General features: G+C 45.6%; 1 protein-coding gene across 1 annotated transcript; it reads left to right on the top strand.

Moving 5' to 3' along the window:
• Window positions 1-15,291: 15,291 nt before the first annotated feature.
• On the top strand, window positions 15,292-19,445 carry LOC124704096 (disease resistance protein RGA5-like). The gene is made up of 2 exons (XM_047236341.1): window positions 15,292-16,457; window positions 17,230-19,445. Exons 1-2 carry the CDS (start codon window positions 15,523-15,525, stop codon window positions 19,298-19,300), a joined length of 3,006 nt encoding a protein of 1,001 aa, XP_047092297.1. The 5' UTR covers window positions 15,292-15,522; the 3' UTR covers window positions 19,301-19,445.
• The last annotated feature ends 951 nt before the right edge of the window (window positions 19,446-20,396 follow it).

Genomic DNA, 20,396 nt, shown 5'->3' with positions numbered 1-20,396 from the left:
AAGTTATACTTGTTTTATCTTCCTATGCTTGTTACTTTGCTCTTCATGAATTTGTTTATTTACAAGATTCCTATGCATAGGAAGCATGTTAGACTTAAATGTGTTTTGAATTTGCCTCTTGATGCTCTCTTTTGCTTCGAATACTATTTCTTGCGAGTGCATCATTAAAACTCGCTGAGCCCATCTTAACGGCTATAAAGAAAGAACTTCTTGGGAGATAACCCATGTGTTATTTTGCTACAGTACTTTGTTTTATATTTGTGTCTTGGAAGTTGTTTACTACTGTAGCAACCTCTCCTTATCTTAGTTTTGTGTTTTGTTGTGCCAAGTAAAGTCTTTGATAGTAAAGTAAGTACTAGATTTGGATTACTGCGCAGAAACGATTTCTTTGTCTGTCACGAATCTGGGTCTAATTCTCTGTAGGTAACTCAGAAAATTATGCCAATTTACGTGAATGATCCTCAGATATGTACGCAACTTTCATTCAATTTGAGCATTTTCATTTGAGCAAGTCTGGTGGCCTAATAAAATCCATCTTTACGGACTGTCCTGTTTTGACAGATTCTGCCTTTTATTTCGCATTGCCTCTTTTGCTATGTTGGATGAATTTCTTTGATCCATTAATGTCCAGTAGCTTTATGCAATGTCCAGAAGTGTTAAGAATGATTGTGTCACCTCTGAACATGTTAATTTTTATTGTCCACTAACCCTCTAATGAGTTGTTTCGAGTTTGGTGTGGAGGAAGTTTTCAAGGATCAAGAGAGGAGGATGATATACTACGATCAAGAAGAGTGAAAGCTCTAAGCTTGGGGATGCCCCGGTGGTTCATCCCTGCATATATCAAGAAGACTCAAGCGTCTAAGCTTGGGGATGCCCAAGGCATCCCCTTCTTCATTGATAAATTATCAGGTTCCTTCTCTTGAAACTATATTTTTATTCGGTCACATCTTATGCGCTTTACTTGGAGCGTCTGTGTGCTTTTGTTTTTGTTTTTGTTTGAATAAATTGGATTAGATCATGCTTGTGTGGGAGAGAGACACACTCGCTGGTTCATATGAACACATGTGTTCTTAGCTCATAATATTCATGGCGAAGTTTCCTCTTCGTTAAATTGTTATATGGTTGGAATTGGAAAATGATACATGTAGTAATTGCTATAAATGTCTTGGGTAATGTGATACTTGGCAATTGTTGTGCTCATGTTTAAGCTCTTGCATCATATACTTTGCACCCATTAATGAAGAAATACTTAGAGCTTGCTAATTTGGTTTGCATATTTGGTTTCTCTAGAGTCTAGATAACATCTAGTATTGAGTTTTGAACAACAAGGAAGACGGTATGGAGTCTTATAATGTTTACCATATGTCTTTTATGTGAGTTTTGCTGTACCGTTCATCCTTGTGTTTGTTTCAAATAACCTTGCTAGCCTAAACCTTGTATCGAGAGGGAATACTTCTCATGCATCCAAAATACTTGAGCCAACCACTATGCCATTTGTGTCCACCATACCTACCTACTACATGGTATTTATCCGCCATTCCAAAGTAAATTGCTTGAGTGCTACCTTTAAAACTCCATCATTCACCTTTGCAATATATAGCTCATGGGACAAATAGCTTAAAAACTATTGTAGTATTGAATATGTACTTATGCACTTTATCTCTTATTAAGTTGCTTGTTGAGCGGTAACCATGTTTCGGGGACGCCATCAACTATTCTTTGTTGGATATCATGTGAGTTGCTATGCATGTCCGTCTTGTCCGAAGCAAGAGAGATCTACCACCTTCATGGTTGGAGCATGCATATTGTTAGAGAAGAACTTTGGGCCGCTAACTAAAGCCATGATTCATGGTGGAAGTTTCAGTTTGGACACATATCCTCAATCTCATATGAGAATAATAATTGTTGCCACATGCTTATGCATTAAAGAGGAGTCCATTATCTGTTGTCCATGTTGTCCCGGTATGGATGTCTAAGTTGAGAATAATCAAAAGCGAGAAATCCAAAATGCGAGCTTTCTCCTTAGACCTTTGTACGAGGCGGCATGGAGGTACCCCATTGTGACACTTGGTTAAAACATGTGCATTGCAAAGATCCGGTAGTCCAAGTTAATTAGGACAAGGTGCGGGCACTATTAGTATACTATGCATGAGACTTGCAACTTGTAAGATATAACTTTCATAACTCATATGCTTTATTACTACCATTGACAAAATTGTTTCATGTTTTCAAAATAAAAGCTCTAGCACAAATATAGCAATCGATGCTTTCCTCTTTGAAGCACCATTCTCTTTACTTTTATGTTGAGTCAGTTCACCTATCTCTCTCCACCTCAAGAAGCAAACACTTGTGTGAACCGTGCATTGATTCCTACATACTTGCATATTGTACTTGTTATATTACTCTATGTTGACAATTATCCATGAGATATACATGTTACAAGTTGAAAGCAACCGCTGAAACTTAATCTTCCTTTGTGTTGCTTCAATACCTTTACTTTGATTTATTGCTTTATGAGTTAACTCTTATGCAAGACTTATTAATACTTGTCTTGAAGTACTATTCATGAAAAGTCTTTGCTATATGATTCACCTGTTTACTCATGTCATCACCATTGTTTTGATCGCTGCATCCACTACATATGTTTACAAATAGTATGATCAAGGTTATGATGGCATGTCACTCCAGAAATTATCTTTGTTATCGTTTTACCTGCTCGGGACGAGCAGAACTAAGCTTGGGGATGCTGATACGTCTCCAACGTATCGATAATTTCTTGTGTTCCATGCCACATTATTGATGTTATCTACATGTTATATGCACACTTTATGTCATATTCGTGCATTTTCCGGAACTAACCTATTAACAAGATGCCGAAGTGCCGGTTCTCGTTTTCTGCTGTTTTTGGTTTCGAAATCCTAGTAACGAAATATTCTCGGAATCGGACGAAATCAACGCCCAGGTTCCTATTTTACCCGGAAGCATCCGAACACACGAGAACCGCCGAGAGAAGGGGGCGGGGCCACCACACCCCGGCGCGGCCAAGGGGGCGCCCCCTAGGGTGTGGGCCCCCGGAAGCCCTCCTGCGCTGCCTCTCCACCTATATAAAGCCCACGACCTAAAAACCTCGGGGCGTTCGACGAAACCACGAAACCTTCCGGAGCCGCCGCCATCGCGAAGCCAAGATCCGGGGGACAGGAGTCTCGTTCCGGCACGCTGCCGGAGCGGGGAAGTGCCCCCGGAAGGCTTCTCCATCGACACCGCTGCCATCTCCACCGCCATCTTCATCACCGCTGCTGCTCCCATGAGTAGGGAGTAGTTCTCCATCGAGGCTCGGGGCTGTACCGGTAGCTATGTGGTTCATCTCTCTCCTATGTGCTTCAATACAATAATCTCATGAGCTGCCTTACATGATTGAGATTCATATGATGATGCTTGTAATCTAGATGTCATTATGCTAGTCAAGTGAGTTTTACTTATGTGATCTCCGGAGACTCCTTGTCCCACGTGTGTAAAGGTGATAGTGTGTGCACCGTGTGGGTCTCTTAGGCCATATTTCACGGAATACTTACTCAATGTTGAATGGCATAGTGAGGTGCTTATTTATATCTCTTTATGATTGCAACATGTTTTGTATCACAATTTATCTATGTGCTACTCTAGTGATTTGTTATTAAAGTAGTTTATTCCTCCCGCACGTGTGCAAAGGTGACGATGTGTGCATCGTGTTAGTACTTGGTTTATGCTATGATCATGATCTCTTGTAGATTGCGAAGTTAACTATTGCTATGATAATATTGATGTGATCTATTCCTCCTACATATGCATGAAGGTGACAGTGTGCATGCTATGCTAGTACTTGGTTTAGTCTCGTTGATCTATCTTACACTAAAGGTTACTAAAATATGAGCATTATTGTGGAGCTTGTTAACTCCGCCATTGAGGGTTCGTGTAATCCTACGCAATGTGTTCATCATCCAACAAAAGTGTAGAGTATGCATTTATCTATTCTGTTATGTGATCAATGTTGAGAGTGTCCACTAGTGAAAGTGTAATCCCTAGGCCTTGTTCCTAAATATCGCTATCGCTGCTTGTTTACTGTTTTACTGTGTTGCTACTGCTGTATTACTACTGCTTGTTTACTATCCTGGGCAAAGCACTTTTCTGGTGCTGTTGCTACTGCTTATTCATACCACCTGTATTTCACTATCTCTTCGCCGAACTAGTGCACCTATTAGGTGTGTTGGGGACACAAGAGACTTCTTGCTTTGTGGTTGCAGGGTTGCATGAGAGGGATATCTTTGACCTCTTCCTCCCTGAGTTCGATAAACCTTGGGTATCCACTTAAGGGAAACTTGCTGCTGTTCTACAAACCTCTGCTCTTGGGGGCCCAACACTGTCTACAAGAATAGAAGCTCCCGTAGACATCAGCGCTCGCCGGAGATGGTGAGGAGGCCCGCCCGAATGTAAACTCCAGCAAGCGCAGCTGCTGGCCCCACTGTGGGCGCCAACTATCGTCGTGGTGAACAGACAGATGCCATGGGATGGCTTGAGTTGGGGCCGAATGTGCGCTAGAGGATTCGGGGGAGGGTTTTGGTAACACAAGGATGGGATTTGGGTGGAATACCGGTATCTTATTGATGAACTTGGCCTTTGCCAGAGGTTGAAGAAGCACAGTACAAGCACTACTTCTAGTTTAGGATCTGTCTATTGCCTGCTGAATCCTCCCGCGCTAGGGTGTGCTCCCTCTCCTTATATAGGGGAGAGGGTGGCTTACAGGGGAAGAAACCCTAATGGCATCTTTGACTAGACAAACTACTTTACAAAGCCTCTTTCACAGCAGGTGACGCCGGTATGTCTTTAATCAGGAACGGTGACATCCTCTGGTAGCTTTTACGTCATCTTCTGCTTTGGCCTCAGAGCTTCGATTAAAGCTGATGTGCTTCGCTCATCTTTGTCCTCTAGTCCTTGAGGGAATCTTTGAACCATCTGCCGACGCGCTACAGTGTAGCCTGCCGGTACTCCGTACCTTCTTAGCCTATTCCGGTATACCCCTTCTGGGATACCGACATAGTTTCACTTAAGCGCAAACTTAACTTCATTATCCGGAACAACCTTTAAACCGGTACCTCAACAGCCTAAACAGGGCTAGTTTGCCATGCCTTTGGCATACCGGGGGTCATCCCCCAACATTTAGAATTATCTCCTCTAAAAATCCTGTGGGAAAAATGTGAGAAATATGGTAGGATATGTTGTTAATACTCCTTAGAACCCAGTGGGAAAATAAGGCGAAAATGATACATAATTTAGTAGTATTCTAATTTTTATTTAATAGTCTATTATTATAATATTATTAAATAAAGGATAGAGCAATTCCTTTTTCTAGAGATTCTAGAGAAAGCGAGACAAAGTGAAGCGATAGAGTTTTCTTTATATAAGAATTAGATCTACACCATATCTAAATAGAATGGAAATCAAAAAAGAAGGGAGTCGGGATTCCATTGGATGCAATGCATCTTTAAAGAAGATGCAGCATAGAGCAAACAAAGGCTAAACTAAATGCTTTTGTTTCAACAAAACGGATTCTTGTTTCACCAGGAAAAAGAGATAAGTTCTGGATAAATTGACAATACTAAATCGAATTGACTAATTTAAGTTCCACCTATTCCACATTAATGGGAGTATATTATGTTTCTGCTTCACGAATATGATATTTTTTGGAAATTGATATTGTCTCTTTGTTAACTCGGTATGAGAAAAACCTTGTAAAAGGAAAATTCCATAGAGTTTAGAGAACAATATATATCGTGTATACTTTCATACAAACCACGATGGGGAAAACATAAAGTATGACAAATCATCTTGTGTTAATATTACCTCATTAAAAACTATGATGAGAACCTGTATAGTAAACTCATAAAGGAAAAAAGAGTGCAATATGGTGATTCGAACATGAGTAGTTTAGGAAGGTGCTCCCCCTTATTCTTGCAAACTTTGAAGCCGTCGCATACCAATTTCCATAAAATATTTCTAGAATATTGAATTTGGTAGACTTAGTGAACATACCAACGAGATTATCGCATGATTTGACTTGCAAGATGTTGTTCCCCGACCAATCCATGCAACAGAAGCAGCATTATCTCTGTAGATAATAGTTGATGATTGAAGAGAACCAATACCACATGACTCTTGTATGTGGTTTATCATTCCTTCAAAATGATTGGTAGTTGTAGTCACCTGAGGCCGTTTCGAAGACATCAATGGAATGACAGTTCTACCATGTAGGTACACATCGTGTGGATCACACAAGTATACTGATGATATTGTAGTTCAGATTTCTCTAAAATTACAAGAATAGATCACGCAATGTGATGCATTGGAGATATCAAAAGATATTCTTGATTTCCAACCAATTATGTTGGTGGGTTCAATGGCACTTAGATATGAAACTTCAAGTTCCATCCATTCTACATCATCTCGTGATTTGAGTGAATCTTTCTCTACGTCTAGAGATCGAACAACCGCCATGACAGATGGATATATGACTTGTCCATTTTAAGTTTATCCAATTTTATAATATATGCAGCTTGATGTACCATAATACTTGGGTGAAGTAGCTTGACTTATAGTGTCATGCACGTTTGGTTTTAACCAGATCCTTCATCTCGAATTCCTTCTTTTAGATGATCACACCTTTTTCTTCATATGAAAAACAATGATGGGTAATCATCATTGTAGGAGTAATCCTTGTGTATAACAAACTCATTACGTCGGTTGTACCAAAATATACCAACAACAATAAGCCATGTTATGACATATTGAATTTACATAATACATGTTGCATTTGCATTTCGATTCGGATTAAGATTCCATCGGGAACCATACATGTCCAAATCTAGTGATCCATATGGATATATAGTCACTACATCTACCAACTGCTTAGATAGATGATTTTATACTTCCAATAATATATGTATCGGAAACAGGATTTCACTCATGTCTGAAGATTTAGTTTAGGATCTCTACGTAAATTCAGCCTTGTGCTACAAGCCTTGCTTTCTCAACACATTTTCTTGATGTCATTGTTTCTGGAAGAGAACATATTGAACCGCATAGGAAATTCATTTGGAGGAGCGAAGCTAATTCTACTTGGATTGCATTGTTTGATTGTTTCAGTCCGAGAAAATGGTTTACACTCTGCCATGGCCATGGTCTTTGGATCTGAATATTGTGAAGAATGTTTTGCAATCATACAAGATAAATATTGTCGAAATTTGTAGGATTTGGTTATATGACTCTCCAGAATCGATATAGGTGGAGGAAATCTCAAGCACCCATGATGACTCTTCGTGATTTTCCAATACGCGTGAGTCCGGGTGTTTCGATGTCCCAGCCAGTGTGTGCAAGCTGAAGCTGGGTTGTGGAGTTTTTCCTTCCACTGGGTGTATACGACCCATGAGGTGTTAATCAATGCTAGGTTGATATGCATTTAACGATTCAGAGGATTTCTCCTCGTTTTCCCTTATTGCTTGGAGGATGTTATATATCCTAGTTAGAGGCCGTACTACTCTCCTTCTTTTGAGAAATAGGGAGTTGAGTGGTTTTTATTGTTACCTTCACTTTATTAGGTGCACTTCTAGCCGGACTAAAGGATTATCTAACACCTTCGAGATCAGTAAATAAATCTGGCAAGTTATTTGCGAAGTGTTGCAAATTTTGAATCCTATAGAGGTATAGCCAAGATTCTTGAGTACGTGGGGATGAGGAGGAACATTGAGTTCCAATTGATTTCTTGACATTCTATTTGGTACTTGAAATATCCTCCAATGTCTGGAAATATCCATTCTTCAGTACGGATGAACCTCGCTACCCACGGGGGTAGCTGCACACCCCTCCACGAGCTGACACGTGTTCACTTGGTCAAAGATGATTAAGAGCTCCCACCATTTACTGTACACCATATTATTTGCTAGCTGGTGATTAGCACCGATTTGAATTCAAATAAGGGGGCCCGCTGAGGACTAGGCAGCTGGTATATATATAACGTCATATTCATATATTCAAATGTCTTTCCAATCTCCTTTTTCATCCACCGTGCCAGCTTCTTCTATCCTGCCAATCCGTTTCCAATCTCCATTTCCATCCAAGTTACTTCTTCCTTTTTAGAATGCATTTTGTACCGAAGCAAGCTCATCTCCAAGACGTCTGTAGGAATGCCTCGATGAATGTTGCGTTGTCTTGCTCATTGGATTTTTCGGGTTATGCGGACATGAGCCTGCCACAATTGCTTCCACTTCATCTTCTTTGCAGCGTGGTTCCTCGAAACTCCATCTTCTTTGCGGCGTGGTTCCTCGAAACATTTTGGATATATATTGTTTGGGCAGCGGCAAAGCACCATGCTAGAGAAGTTTGTCCAGGAGCTTGTATGCCGTCGGCTGTGCTCAGCAACTTCAAGACTACTACAGAGAGCAGTGCGTAGTCGTCGGTGCGCGGCTACTTGAAGACCACTGTATGAGGGCTGGAGCTGGACGAAGATCAACAGTGTCGGATAGATAATATGTTTTATTTCAAGTTGCCGCTCACAATAATTGTGCAGCGCTGTTCATCAATGTTTTGCACTGTACACATAGATGATTAACACTGTTGCAAAGCAAACAACACTGTGCTGTGTCTAAAGCTACTGTAACTATGGAAACCGTCTCAGCGTTCATCCGATTTTTTTATATGTGGCTCCTGCTGTCTCCGATGATCAATCATGTGCGGTAGTACTGTTCATCACGCGAAAGCACTGTTCATGCACGCAAAAATACTGTTCACGACGCGCGTAGAACCAATGATGAGATCACGTGATGCTTGCTGACCGCGGGAATTGGCCGGCCGCGGGAATGCCAAACAGCTGCCGCCAATAATTTGCAGCTCCCTCCACACGTTTAGGACCACTCCGACAAGACTTAGTGTGCAGCGCGCTTAGGCTGGTCAAACGAGAGGCTGCCCGGGTTCTAATCTTAGCGACAATCTAACGGGCGCCAGGACGTGCGTAGCTACCCCCGTGGGCAGCGAATGCACTCTCTTCTTCAGTATATGTAATTAGCTATGAACATATCCCTTATGAGGAGTTCAAGGTACATATATAGTGATCGATGGAGTTCTGTACCACCATAGATCCCTAATGTGTGGGCCTATGATGTACACTACGGTGGTGAGATCGCTACGCGTGAAGCTTTTCTGAACTTACACATATTCCACGTATCAATTGCAGAAGGGAAGTACTACGATATGCAGTTAGTTTGTCAGCATCGTGTAAACCCGCATGACACCAACGTGAAGTTGATAAATTTTAACTCATTAAAAAAATTCGTGCAATGAGCCTGATCCATAATTGTTCCTCATCCATTGGATTGACTCCCATAGAAATCTATATAAAGTTTTCTCAAATATATATAATACAATCTTATTTTATTATCAGAGTGTTGATATAATATATTGTGATATATAATACTTATGTTCTATTTACAACATCACACATGGCCATGAATAAACAATCACTATGGAGTTAGTGGGACTAGTCAAAGTCTCCAAACATGTCGGTTTAAGCATACTCAACCATCAGGGTCCTCTGACTTCTAGAGGGTCATGGTGTTGCTAGGTCCTGGAGGAATGTCTTGCAAACTAGCTTCATTGGTTCCATAGTGATGAAGGTTGAAGTTGGCTTCAAACCTTTTTCTCTTGAGGTACTTTGCATCTCTAGGATTTCTGGTAGAGAATGGCCATATACTTTGGGGTCTTGCACTATTGCACTTGTTAGTAGGATGCGTGTAGCATCCACACTTGTCGCAAAGCTTAGTTTTGTCAAACTCTAGCTTTGCGGTGCCTTTCCCACGTTATGAGTTTCTAGGCTTCATGTTCTGGTTGCGTTTTCGCTTACCATTGAAGTTCGAATACTTTCCTTTGAAAGCATCATCAAACTTGGGTCTGTTCACGATGTTCATATGAACTTTGGGAAAAGGTTGGGAACCAACCGGACACTGAGAGCCATTATTAGCGAGTAGATCAATATGCTTTTCAGCCTGAAGTAGGATATGAATGAGATCGGAATAGACTTGGTAGTCGGAGCACGATATTTCGGCTGGAGGATCGGTTCATATGGGAGGATAGTAGAGATGGTTTTATCTATCTTCTCCGCACCAGTAGGTTCCTTCCCGCAAAAGCGCAATTCAGAACTTATCTTATGAACTTCATTATGGTAATCCCCAACGAACTTGATATCCTGAAATCACTGATGTGTTCAATCATGGAGTGCTTCAAGCAAGACACCTGCCTTCTGTTGTTCATACCTCGTCTCGAGGTCCTGAAACAAAGTAAGTGGGTATTCCTCCTCTAAATACCCAGACTTGAGATCTGAATGTATATGGTACCTTATGATGTACAAGGCAAAATATTTCTTCTCATCTCTCAACGGTGTGGCTCCTGCCGGGAGGGGATCCTCCGGGGTCTAGATTGCAAGCACTAACCTACGGAACGCGAGACAATCTTGATGTCAATGGCCCAGGTAGGGTAGTTGCGGCCATTGAGCTAACATCACCGAACTCTCTTCCAACCATTAGTTACCTACATGGGTAAACTAGAGAATATTAATTTACGTTTGGTAAACTAAAATCCATCATGATCATGTTCTAATGAACTATGCAAAATTAACGACAACTTCAAGAATTAGACTTGAAATTAGTAATGTGAACTTTGAATTGTTAAGTACTCCGTATGACACATTATAGATACTCGTCAAAAGAAATTTCAGGATCCATTTCTCAGCGCCAGAGAGTATAATTTGAAAAATCAGTAGATACTCGTAGTTCTAGTGCCTTATGTTATAACCTTATACTATAATATATGGGAGATCATTTGATAAAATAATTATAGTAGTGAAGATAATCTGCAATGCACTATTATCCACACACTACGACCCCAAAACATTAATTTGAAAAAAAGTCACTTGAAATTTTGCATTTGTCAATTCATGCTCGTATTAAGCCGAAGGCTCAGTTAAGACGATCAACTGATTCTTATTAGCAAGAAATTAAATTTCTCAATTGCAAGTTAATGGATGTAATAATCTTAACATGTAAGAAACATGAAAATATATATCATATCGTATAGTTCTGGAATACATATGGTAATCAACAGAAAGCAGTACCCAAAAAAAAGGTGTGCCAAATTTAACAGGGTCTGAAAAATGAAAATACTATACAGTACCGATTCTCAAAATCCCAGAAAAGGGAAGGAGTTTCAGAAAATGGCCTGGACCACTGTTTCAGCCTGTTTTGCTATTTTCTGAATTTATTGCAAAAATTGAAGGGATAAGGTTTCCCATCCAGTTCCTAGATGGTAAGGCTGGTGCCAACGCACCGCCCCGCTCCCGCCCCGCCACGTCAGCTTTTGGCCCACTCTCACCCCACTCTCACCCCACTCTCACCACACGGTGCCAACGCACATGCTTATAGTGCTGCACTTTAGTTCTCTCTCCTCCACGTCGACTTTTCTCTCTCTTCAACATCAGCATATCTTTGTTTACGTTACAACAATATAAATAATGCAAGGAAATTATTTTATTGAACTAAAATTGTTACCGATTACATAATAAAAAAAATTACATAAAAATCTGAAAAGATTACATAAAAATCTGAAAAAATTACATAATCTAGGAAATGGAGAGTGGAGGTGTGGAATGGCTGAAAACATATGGGGGTATTTATAGGGTTTTTTGAACCAGCAACGGCTAGCTGACGTGGACCAATCGCGTCGCGGCACGTCAGCTAGCCGTTGGGCACTGCCGCCCCACTCCCGCCCCGCTCCCGCCCACTCTCGCCCGCATCCAGCCCGCCTCCCGCCCGCCTAACGCCGCCTCTCGCCCGCCCTACCGCCCGCCTGCCTCCCGCCCCACCCCGCCATCGCGCCGCCCCGCCTCCCGCCCCTCTCCCGCCTCCCTCCCGCCGCCAACGCGGGCGCCAGCCGGGCGGGAGCGGGCGCTACCGCCGGGCGCCCCCGCCGGCGCCCCTCCCTCCCGTCCCGCCCGCCTCCAGCCCCTCTCCCGCCCCGCCCCGGGCGGTAGCGCCCCGGCTGCCGCCCGCGTTGGCACCAGCCTAAGCAATCGAGAGATTGGTTCGGCTCAGGCCGATCGCCGCTGGAGGGTCGCGCCGGAGGGCGCTGCTGGTCACGTGCCGGGGACGGGGCCGTCCATGCCTCGTGACTGCAGTGCCAGGAGCAGCCGGCCCGAGTGCCACGGCCGCGCCGCATTGGGTATTTGGGTGCCGCCGGGTCGAGGTCGCCGCTCCGTTGGCCACCCCCGCTGGTGGAAGAATCGACGACGGAAGCCGCGCCAGGGAGACTGGCTCGAGCACCGACCTCAGGCTATGGCTGCCGCCGCCTTGGAGGCTCGGCACAGGCGGAGCGGGGGCGAGCGCGGCGCTCAGGCTCACGCGGCTCGGGCGGAGCCGAGGCGAGAGCGACGCGGAGGCTCGCGCCGGACCGGCCACCACTGGCGCCGCGGGGGCGTTGGGAAACGCCTCGGGAGCGTTCTCGCGGGCGCCTCCGCTGGGAGGAGCGTCGCGAGTGCCTCCGCTGCGGGCTCCACCATGCCGGCAGGAGCCAGCGACGAGGGCGAGCAGCCGGGCAAACGCCGCACAGAGCGCACCAATGAGGACGGCCAGGCTGCAATGGCGGTGTTTCCGGCCGCGTCGCCGACACAATCAGGGAAGAAATTTGATGCCAAAAGCATGTTGCCTTACCCTGTTTGTTCTTTAATTCTTCGATTTTGATGATGTCGAAGCCCAGTTCACAGAGCGGACTCGGGTGGAGCGATGACGACGGCCAGTGCGTCGATTCGTCGTTCCTCCTTGGCTTCGGTGGACGCCCTGTGTTTTCTCCCTGTTCATATGCTCTTTTCTTCCAGTTCTTCTCTGGATGGAATTCGTTAGAGCATCTCCAGTCGCGTCCCCCAAACCGTCCCCCAAAGCGATTTGGGGCGCGCCGGACAAAAAAAGCGTTCTAGCCGCGTCCCCCAAAGCCCATTTTTGTCCGGCGCGGCCCACAGGGGACGCTCCGGGGACGCCGGACACAACGAAAAGCGAGGCGGGGAGTGGCGGGGCCGACGCGTCAGCGGCACAGTTAATTTTAACCTAACCGTCGCCTACCTCGCGACGGAAGTTATTCGCGCGCGAGTGACACACGGCGGCATCTTTGCCTTAATGGCGACGGAGGGGCGGGCGAGACGTCTCGTCGGTGCCGCGCGGCCTCCACGCGTCGCCGGCGTTCGCACGCCACCGCCCGTTCCCGCGCGATCTTCCCGCCTCTTCTCGTCCGTTCCCGCGCTTTCTTCCCGACGCCGGCGTCTATAAAAGGTCTCCCGGCTCATCAATGGTAGCCACCACACCCCGCCGGCAACAAACACAGCCCTCGTCGCTCCACGGCCGTCTCCTCCATCACCGAGTGGCAATGGCGAACCGCCCCGGCGATGGCCACTTCCTCCACCGCCGTCTCCTCCATTGACGAGCCGGCAGCGGCGTGCGGCACTCGAGGAGACACTCGAGGAGGAGGCCCGCCGGCCGGCGTGAGGCGCAACAGGCGGCGGATCTAGCGGCGTTCTCCGCCCTCGCCTCCGCAGCTCGAGGAGGCCGCGGCGGCGGCAGCGTGGCAGAGCAAGCAGTGCGACACCGTTGCGGCGTTCGACGCCTCGACGGGACAAGAGGCGCGACGGCGCCGGCACGGGAGGACATGGAGCAGCCGATGGGCCGACGAGCGCCGGCGCCGCGCGCGATGAGCGGCGGCGCCGTTCCGTGAACGGCGTGACTCGATCGAGCGCCGGCGGCGTGAGTCGATCGAGCTCCGAGCAGCAGGCGACGGCGGAGGAGCGTCGACAGGCGGGAGTCGGCGCTTACGGCGCTATGGGGGAGGCGGGCGGAGCAAGCTGGCGGCCGACGCGCTTGCGTGCGGCGGCGATGATGGAGGCGCAACAGATGTGGAGGAGGAGGCGCCAATGGAGGAGGAGGCCGAGGCGGAGGAGACCGAGGTGGAGGACGACGACGACGACGACGGAGTTCGACCGGTCCGACGACGACGCCCGCACCCGGACGAGACGGCCGATCAGCAACGCGCCCTCGTCGAGTCCTTCGAGTCGGAGAAGAAGCTCCGGGATGACGCCCGTGCCCGCGAAGAGGCGCGGATTCGTCGCGCCGTCGAGCTCTCCCTCCGTGCGGCCCAGCAGGGAGGGCGGAGGAGGACTATCGGCGGGAGCGGCACCGTCTCGGCCACCGCCGAACGCAAGGAGAGGAGGCGCGCGCAGGAGGAGCTGCGGCGTAGGGGAGGCGACGACGGGCGGGGCCGTCGAACGCGCCGCCGGGCGGTCGTAGCCTAGGTTTAGATGAAATCTAGCCGTTTTCATTCAAACTTTGTAATATATAATCAAAATTGAATGAAAACCTTTATTTTCGTGCACAAATATTCATTTGGGGGCGGCGTTTGGGGACGCGGCTGGGGAGCGACGTCCCCCAAACGCGGCACGAGCAAAACACGTCCCCCAAACGCTCAATCCGGCGCGGTTTGGGGGACGGTTTGGGGGACGCGACTGGAGATGCTCTTAGTCCTTGACTCTGCTGCTGTTGCCCTACCTTCTTCATTGGTTAGTGTGTGTTGCCCTACCTTCTTCATTGGTTAGTGTGTGTTGCCCTACCTTCTTCATTGGTTAGTGTGTGTTGCCATACCTTCTTGGTCGTGAGTTCGACGAACCATGCTAGCCCGTTAGTTCTAGTTGTTGTTTCTTTCACGATTGACAGGTGGTGCCCACATATAAGTTAGCTCTTACTCACGACCAAGAACGTATGGCACCACGAATATAAGTTAGCTCTTATATACGAATGTGTAGGAGTATGCCAGATACGAATGTGTAGGGGTACTCCACTCCAGATTTATTCGGACCAATTTTGCACATGAGGCGCAAGTTTGTGTACCACTCCACCACCGTTTACAACTTATTATATGATTTTGCATCCACATTACAATTTGTTGTACTATGGGTGCTATTGCCTCTCATAATAACGATAGCGATCTTTGTTTCCAAAAGGAAACTAGATGTTCTGATAAAAGGAAAGTAGATATGGCAACCTCATGACTTTATTAGGTTTCTCTCCACCGAATCATATTCTTCCAAATTTCTATAGCCACTAGCCAGGTATATAAATTAAACACTCATCTTCTTCTATGCGGTTTCCACAGAAGACTTTGTGCAACAAAAGTACAAAACTACAAAAGACAAGACTTGGAGTCGTTGATGTAGTGGATTTTTTAGTGCGCATAAAAGAAGGTGAAGCTGCTTAGAAGGAACTTAAAGGGCCCGTGAGAATATTTTGTAACAAGAAATGTCATGATCAGATGAGTCACGGTGGCCAGCCTATATGATGCGCATGATCGTGGTGGACCCACCTACCAAGCCTCCGTTCTGATCCAACACAACCAGCTTTCACAGGCCTATATATGAGCCTCTACAATACCTGCTGCGGTCTGCGGACGTGCAATCAACTCGTCTTCTCGCTGAAACCTCATATACAGTGCATAGTGCTAATTCCATTTGTAATTGGTTGCGGGGAAGAAGATCCGATGGAGGCTGCGGTGGCCAGCGCAGTGACTTTAGCAGTGCGAACGGTCCTGCCTAAGCTCGGCAACTTGCTGGAGGAGAGGTACAAGCTGCCTAACCGCGTGAAGAAGGATGTGACCTTCTTGAGGGGTGAGATGAGGAGCATGGATGCTATGCTGGTGAAGATGGCCGAGATGGACGAGCTGGACGTGCAAGACAAGGTACGGCGGGACAAGGTGCGCGAGCTGTCCTATGACATGGAGGACTGCATCGACACCTTCACGGATGACCTAGATAGCCGTGGCGCCAAGCTTAAGGCTGGGCTCAAGAAGGTCAAGGCGCGGTACAAGATCGAGAACCGGATCCAAGAACTCAAGTCTCTGGTGGTGGAAATAAATGATAGCCACAACAGATACAAGCTTGACAAGGAACGAACTGGTACCACTTCTCAGTCTCAGAGCCCTGTGGCGCGTATTGACCCTCGTCTGTCTGCAGTCTATACAAGTGGTGATCACAGTCTTGTCGGCATGGATGGCCCCAAGGAGAAGCTCATCGAGCTGCTGAGAGAGGAGGAGGAGGAGGGGGGCGCAAGGCGACTTAAAGTTGTTGCTATTGCTGGATTCGGAGGCATGGGCAAGACAACTCTGGCCAGCCAAGTTCGTGATACTATGAAGAGTGAATTCGAATACACGGCTTTTGTTTCGGTATCTCAAAATCCGGATATGGTTAAGATCCTGTCCAATATACTGTCACAAGTTGTGGGCGATGTGCATCCACCCCTGACTGATGTGTGCCAACTCATTAACCTTCTGAAGATGTATCTCGGCAACAGAAGGTATATATGCCGCCCACACAAATTCTATTTGTGTATTTGTTGTCTTTAATTTGATATATATGCATCCTTTATGATTGGTGATAGCGATCTGCATATACTGAAACCAGTACTGATAGATGGTGTTGGTAGACATTTCATCGTGTAAATATACAACATTTGTTAGAAAATTTTCAGCATGCATCAACTGCTGAACTCTCATAGTGCAAAGATGCCACCTGCAAATACAATTAATATACGCATTTCAAATAGTCCTGTAGAAAATTACAGGTGCACATTTGGAAATACAGCGTGTACTTTCTCTTTTATATTTATTGATATAAAAATCTGTGCATTACCAACCTACACAAGAACTAATAACTTGATATATGCTATCGCTTTATAGCCTTTCACCTACTTGTCATAACACCCATCTCCTAACGCTACGCTTTATAAGCTTTTTTGGTGGAGAATACAAATGGGTATAAATTTCTCCATGAAAAGATGCAAATAAGTAGAGTATTTTTGTGGAGTACATCCCTGAGTTGTTTGAGAATTTCTTTGTGTACAAACACCTAATAATGTCCCACCGAGTGAGCTTGGAAGCCACAAGGGAGCACTTCAACCAGGAAGCATTCATATACATAGTTCTTTCGCTCAAATTCCAAACTACTTAAGTTTCAGTTATTTAGCTTTAGTCCAACCGTCAATGAGCATAATGCACGTGTTCTTGAGTATATCTTGTATTTTTCTTTACTTACTAAAAGTAAAACTTGTAATTTACATAATTTGACAGATACCTTATCGTCATTGACGATATGTGGACAATAGAAGCATGGAACACTATTAAATGTGCCTTTATGGAGGAGAATTCTCTTGGCAGTAGAGTTATAATCACCACACGTATTGAAGATGTAGCTCAGGGATGCTGCTCTAGTTTACATGACCATATCTACAAGATGAAACCTCTTAATGATCTTGACTCAAGGAGATTATTTGATAGAAGTATTTTCCACTCCGAAGATGCCTGTCCTGAGAAACTAAAGAATGCTTCAAGTGAAATATTGAAGAAATGTGGAGGGGTTCCATTATTCATTCGTAGTACAGCAAGCATTTTGGCCAGTCATAAAGAGATAAACTCAACCGTATTCTGGGAGAAGATACCAAATTCTTTTGGTTTTCAATTGGAAGGGAAAAAACCTGAATTACAATGGATGAGGCATGTGCTAGATCTTGGTTACAATGATTTATATCTGGGCCTTAGGGCCTGTTATCTATACCTCTGTATATTCCCAGAAGATTCAGTGATAATGAAGGATGATTTGGTTAGGAGATGGATAGCAGAGGGCTTTTATGAACTGATCAAGAAAAACATGATCCAAATAGCTGAGCTTGATGACTGCGGCCATGTTTTATCCTGTCGGGTGCATGATATAATGCTCGACTTCATCATAGTGAAGTCCACAGAAGAAAACTTGGTCACTATAGTTAAAAAATCCGGTGATCCAGAGGGCATGAAAGGGTTTATGCAGGTTCGCCGGTTATCCCTCCAAGTCGGAAAACCAGATGGCAAGCACTTGCCGGGTAGCATGGTTCTCACCCAGGCCAGGTCATTCAACTTTTGGGGCCCTGCTCGATTGATGCCTTCTCTGTCGAGGTTTCGGCTCCTGCGAGTTCTACATATTGAAGTTGATTGTTCCAAGTATGACAAGTGTGATCTGTCTTCCCTGCGCAGCTTTACCCAGCTGAGATATGTGAGGATCCGAGGACTTGGCTGCAAGAAAGTGCTGAAACAACTGCGGAAGCTGCAACATCTGAAGACCTTGGAGATAGTAGTTCGCGAAAAGGAAGAAAAAACGGATCCTTCAGAGCTAGAGCTCGATGTTGACAAGCTACCGTCTACTCTGTGGCATCTGATTGTTCCTTGCGCCGTGAAGGCATTCGGTGAGGTGAGCAGGATGCGTGCTCTCCGTACTGTGGGTGAACTCAGCATGGACCTCCTCAAAGATGTGGAGAACATCAAAGGGCTGGGTGATCTGGTTGATCTCAGGGAGCTGAAGATTGTTCTAGCACGTGAAGCTGTCATGGCGGAAGACGACTCCCTTAAACTTTTTATGATGGAAGGCGCCAGCGAAGATCCTATTTTGGCGGAAGGCGCCTGCGATGATCTCGTGCGCTCCCTCTCCAGGCTGGTGAGCCTTGAGTCCCTAACCATCCGTATGTTTGGGTCCCTTAAGATTGTCGATGTGCTGACTTGCTGGTCTCCACCTCCACGCCGTCTTCGTCGGCTACATGTGCTGGGGCTCCCCTTCTCCACTGTCCCAGCCAGCTGGATCACCCAGCTTGACAACCTCACGAGCTTGAAGATCCAGGTCGTCTCGCTGCCAAGGGACGGCGCTAAGGTTCTCGCCAGGCTGACATCGCTGGTGCACCTCACACTGCATGTCAGGGTCCTCAGGGACCATGCTCCCGATGAAGGCGTCATCTTCCCCGCTGCATCTTTCCCCGGTCTCAAGGATTTCGTGTTCAGACATAAGGTTCCATGCCTCGTGTTCGAGGAAGGGGCCATGCGCAGGATCCGGAGGCTCAATGTGGAGTGCTACGCCGAAGCGGCGCGGCGAGGCGACGGCGTGCTTGATGGAATCCAGCACCTGGGAAGCCTCGACTCGTGCATGGTTGATATATACGAGCGGGAGGATTTTGCTCGTATTCTGTATCAGTTGCAGGCTGGCCGATCTTCTCCAGATCAGCCCCAGGCAGAGGAGGAGCCTACAGCAACTTGGGACGTGGACAGCCTCGAGGCCGCTCTCAGGGAGGCCATCAGCAAGCATCCGGGGATACCTCATATCCGCATTCGATCCGTGTAAACATGCATGGTACAGATTGAAAACCTCAACGTTTTCCTTAATTATTTCATGCTTGAAAGCTGAGCGTGCTGGTTGTCCAAACTGAGCACTCCAAATATATTGCAAAATAATATTTCAAGTTTTAAGGCACTAGCTCTTTAGTTTTTATTGCTTGTACTCTTGTATAGTTGCATTCACATTCTTATTTCCATCTAAGATTCTACTTGGCGGCTCTTGCGCAATGGAGGTTGGGTTACCTCATACTAGTATAGAAAATGCTATTAGCGACATGGCAAAAACCACCCTTAATCGTATGGACACGGCATGTCACCAGTGTCACGTCAATCATATTTTATAGCGGTGGCGTGTCTGTGTCACACCAATAATATTTGAAATACCAGTGGCGTGTCACTAGTAGGAAATATTAAAGTGGTGTGTTGATAGACATGCCACAAATAATTTTCGAAAATATTTTTCTTTGTTGGTATTACTAAATTGCTAGCAACATTATATATCACAGCATCAATAACATATGCCAGCAACAATACATTGAAGATAACATCCTCAAGAAGCTGTCATTATTGAATCCAACTAGACATAGTAGCATATTAGTATAATTATTGACGTTACACTAGATCTAAGGCTACTCATAGTGGAGAGTAACATAAGGTGGTGTCATGCATAAGTTACTAATCTATGTTACTACCTTCATAGTGGAAAGTAACTTAGAGGTAGTATCATGCAAAGTCTCATTTATTAATTTGTAGACTCATTTTGTCTTGGGGTGTGTGATGTTATGGTAACATAGCTAGTTACCACCTCCAACTTTTTTTCATTTATTGTTATGCCATGTCACCAAAATACATTGGAGTGTGTGATGTTACTAGCTAAGTTACTCCCACTATGAGCAGTCTAAGAGCAAGTACAATAGAGTCCAGTCAGCTGACTATAAGATATTAAATAATATATTTTAGATGAGTTGGAGGAGAGAGAAGAGGAGAGAGAAGGGAGGTGGGCTACTATATAGCTAGTAGTTAGTTATTAGAGACATTGGAAATATACACAGGTACACCATCATCTATTTCCGAGGTCGTCCCAGAAGCTACAACTACGCTAA

The sequence above is a fragment of the Lolium rigidum genome, chromosome 3 (genome assembly GCF_022539505.1).
Source record: "Lolium rigidum isolate FL_2022 chromosome 3, APGP_CSIRO_Lrig_0.1, whole genome shotgun sequence".
In the NCBI taxonomy this organism is placed as follows: domain Eukaryota; kingdom Viridiplantae; phylum Streptophyta; class Magnoliopsida; order Poales; family Poaceae; genus Lolium; species Lolium rigidum.
The sequence above is the reverse complement of the archived record's forward strand: the minus strand, read 5'-3'. Positions and strand labels throughout refer to the sequence as shown.

Coding starts and splice junctions, on each gene's coding strand:
- LOC124704096 (XM_047236341.1), top strand. CDS start 15,523: ATGAGCCTCTACAATACCTGCTGCGGTCTGCGGACGTGCAATCAACTC. Junction 16,458..17,229: donor ATGTATCTCGGCAACAGAAG/GTATATATGCCG, acceptor ATAATTTGACAG/ATACCTTATCGTCATTGACG.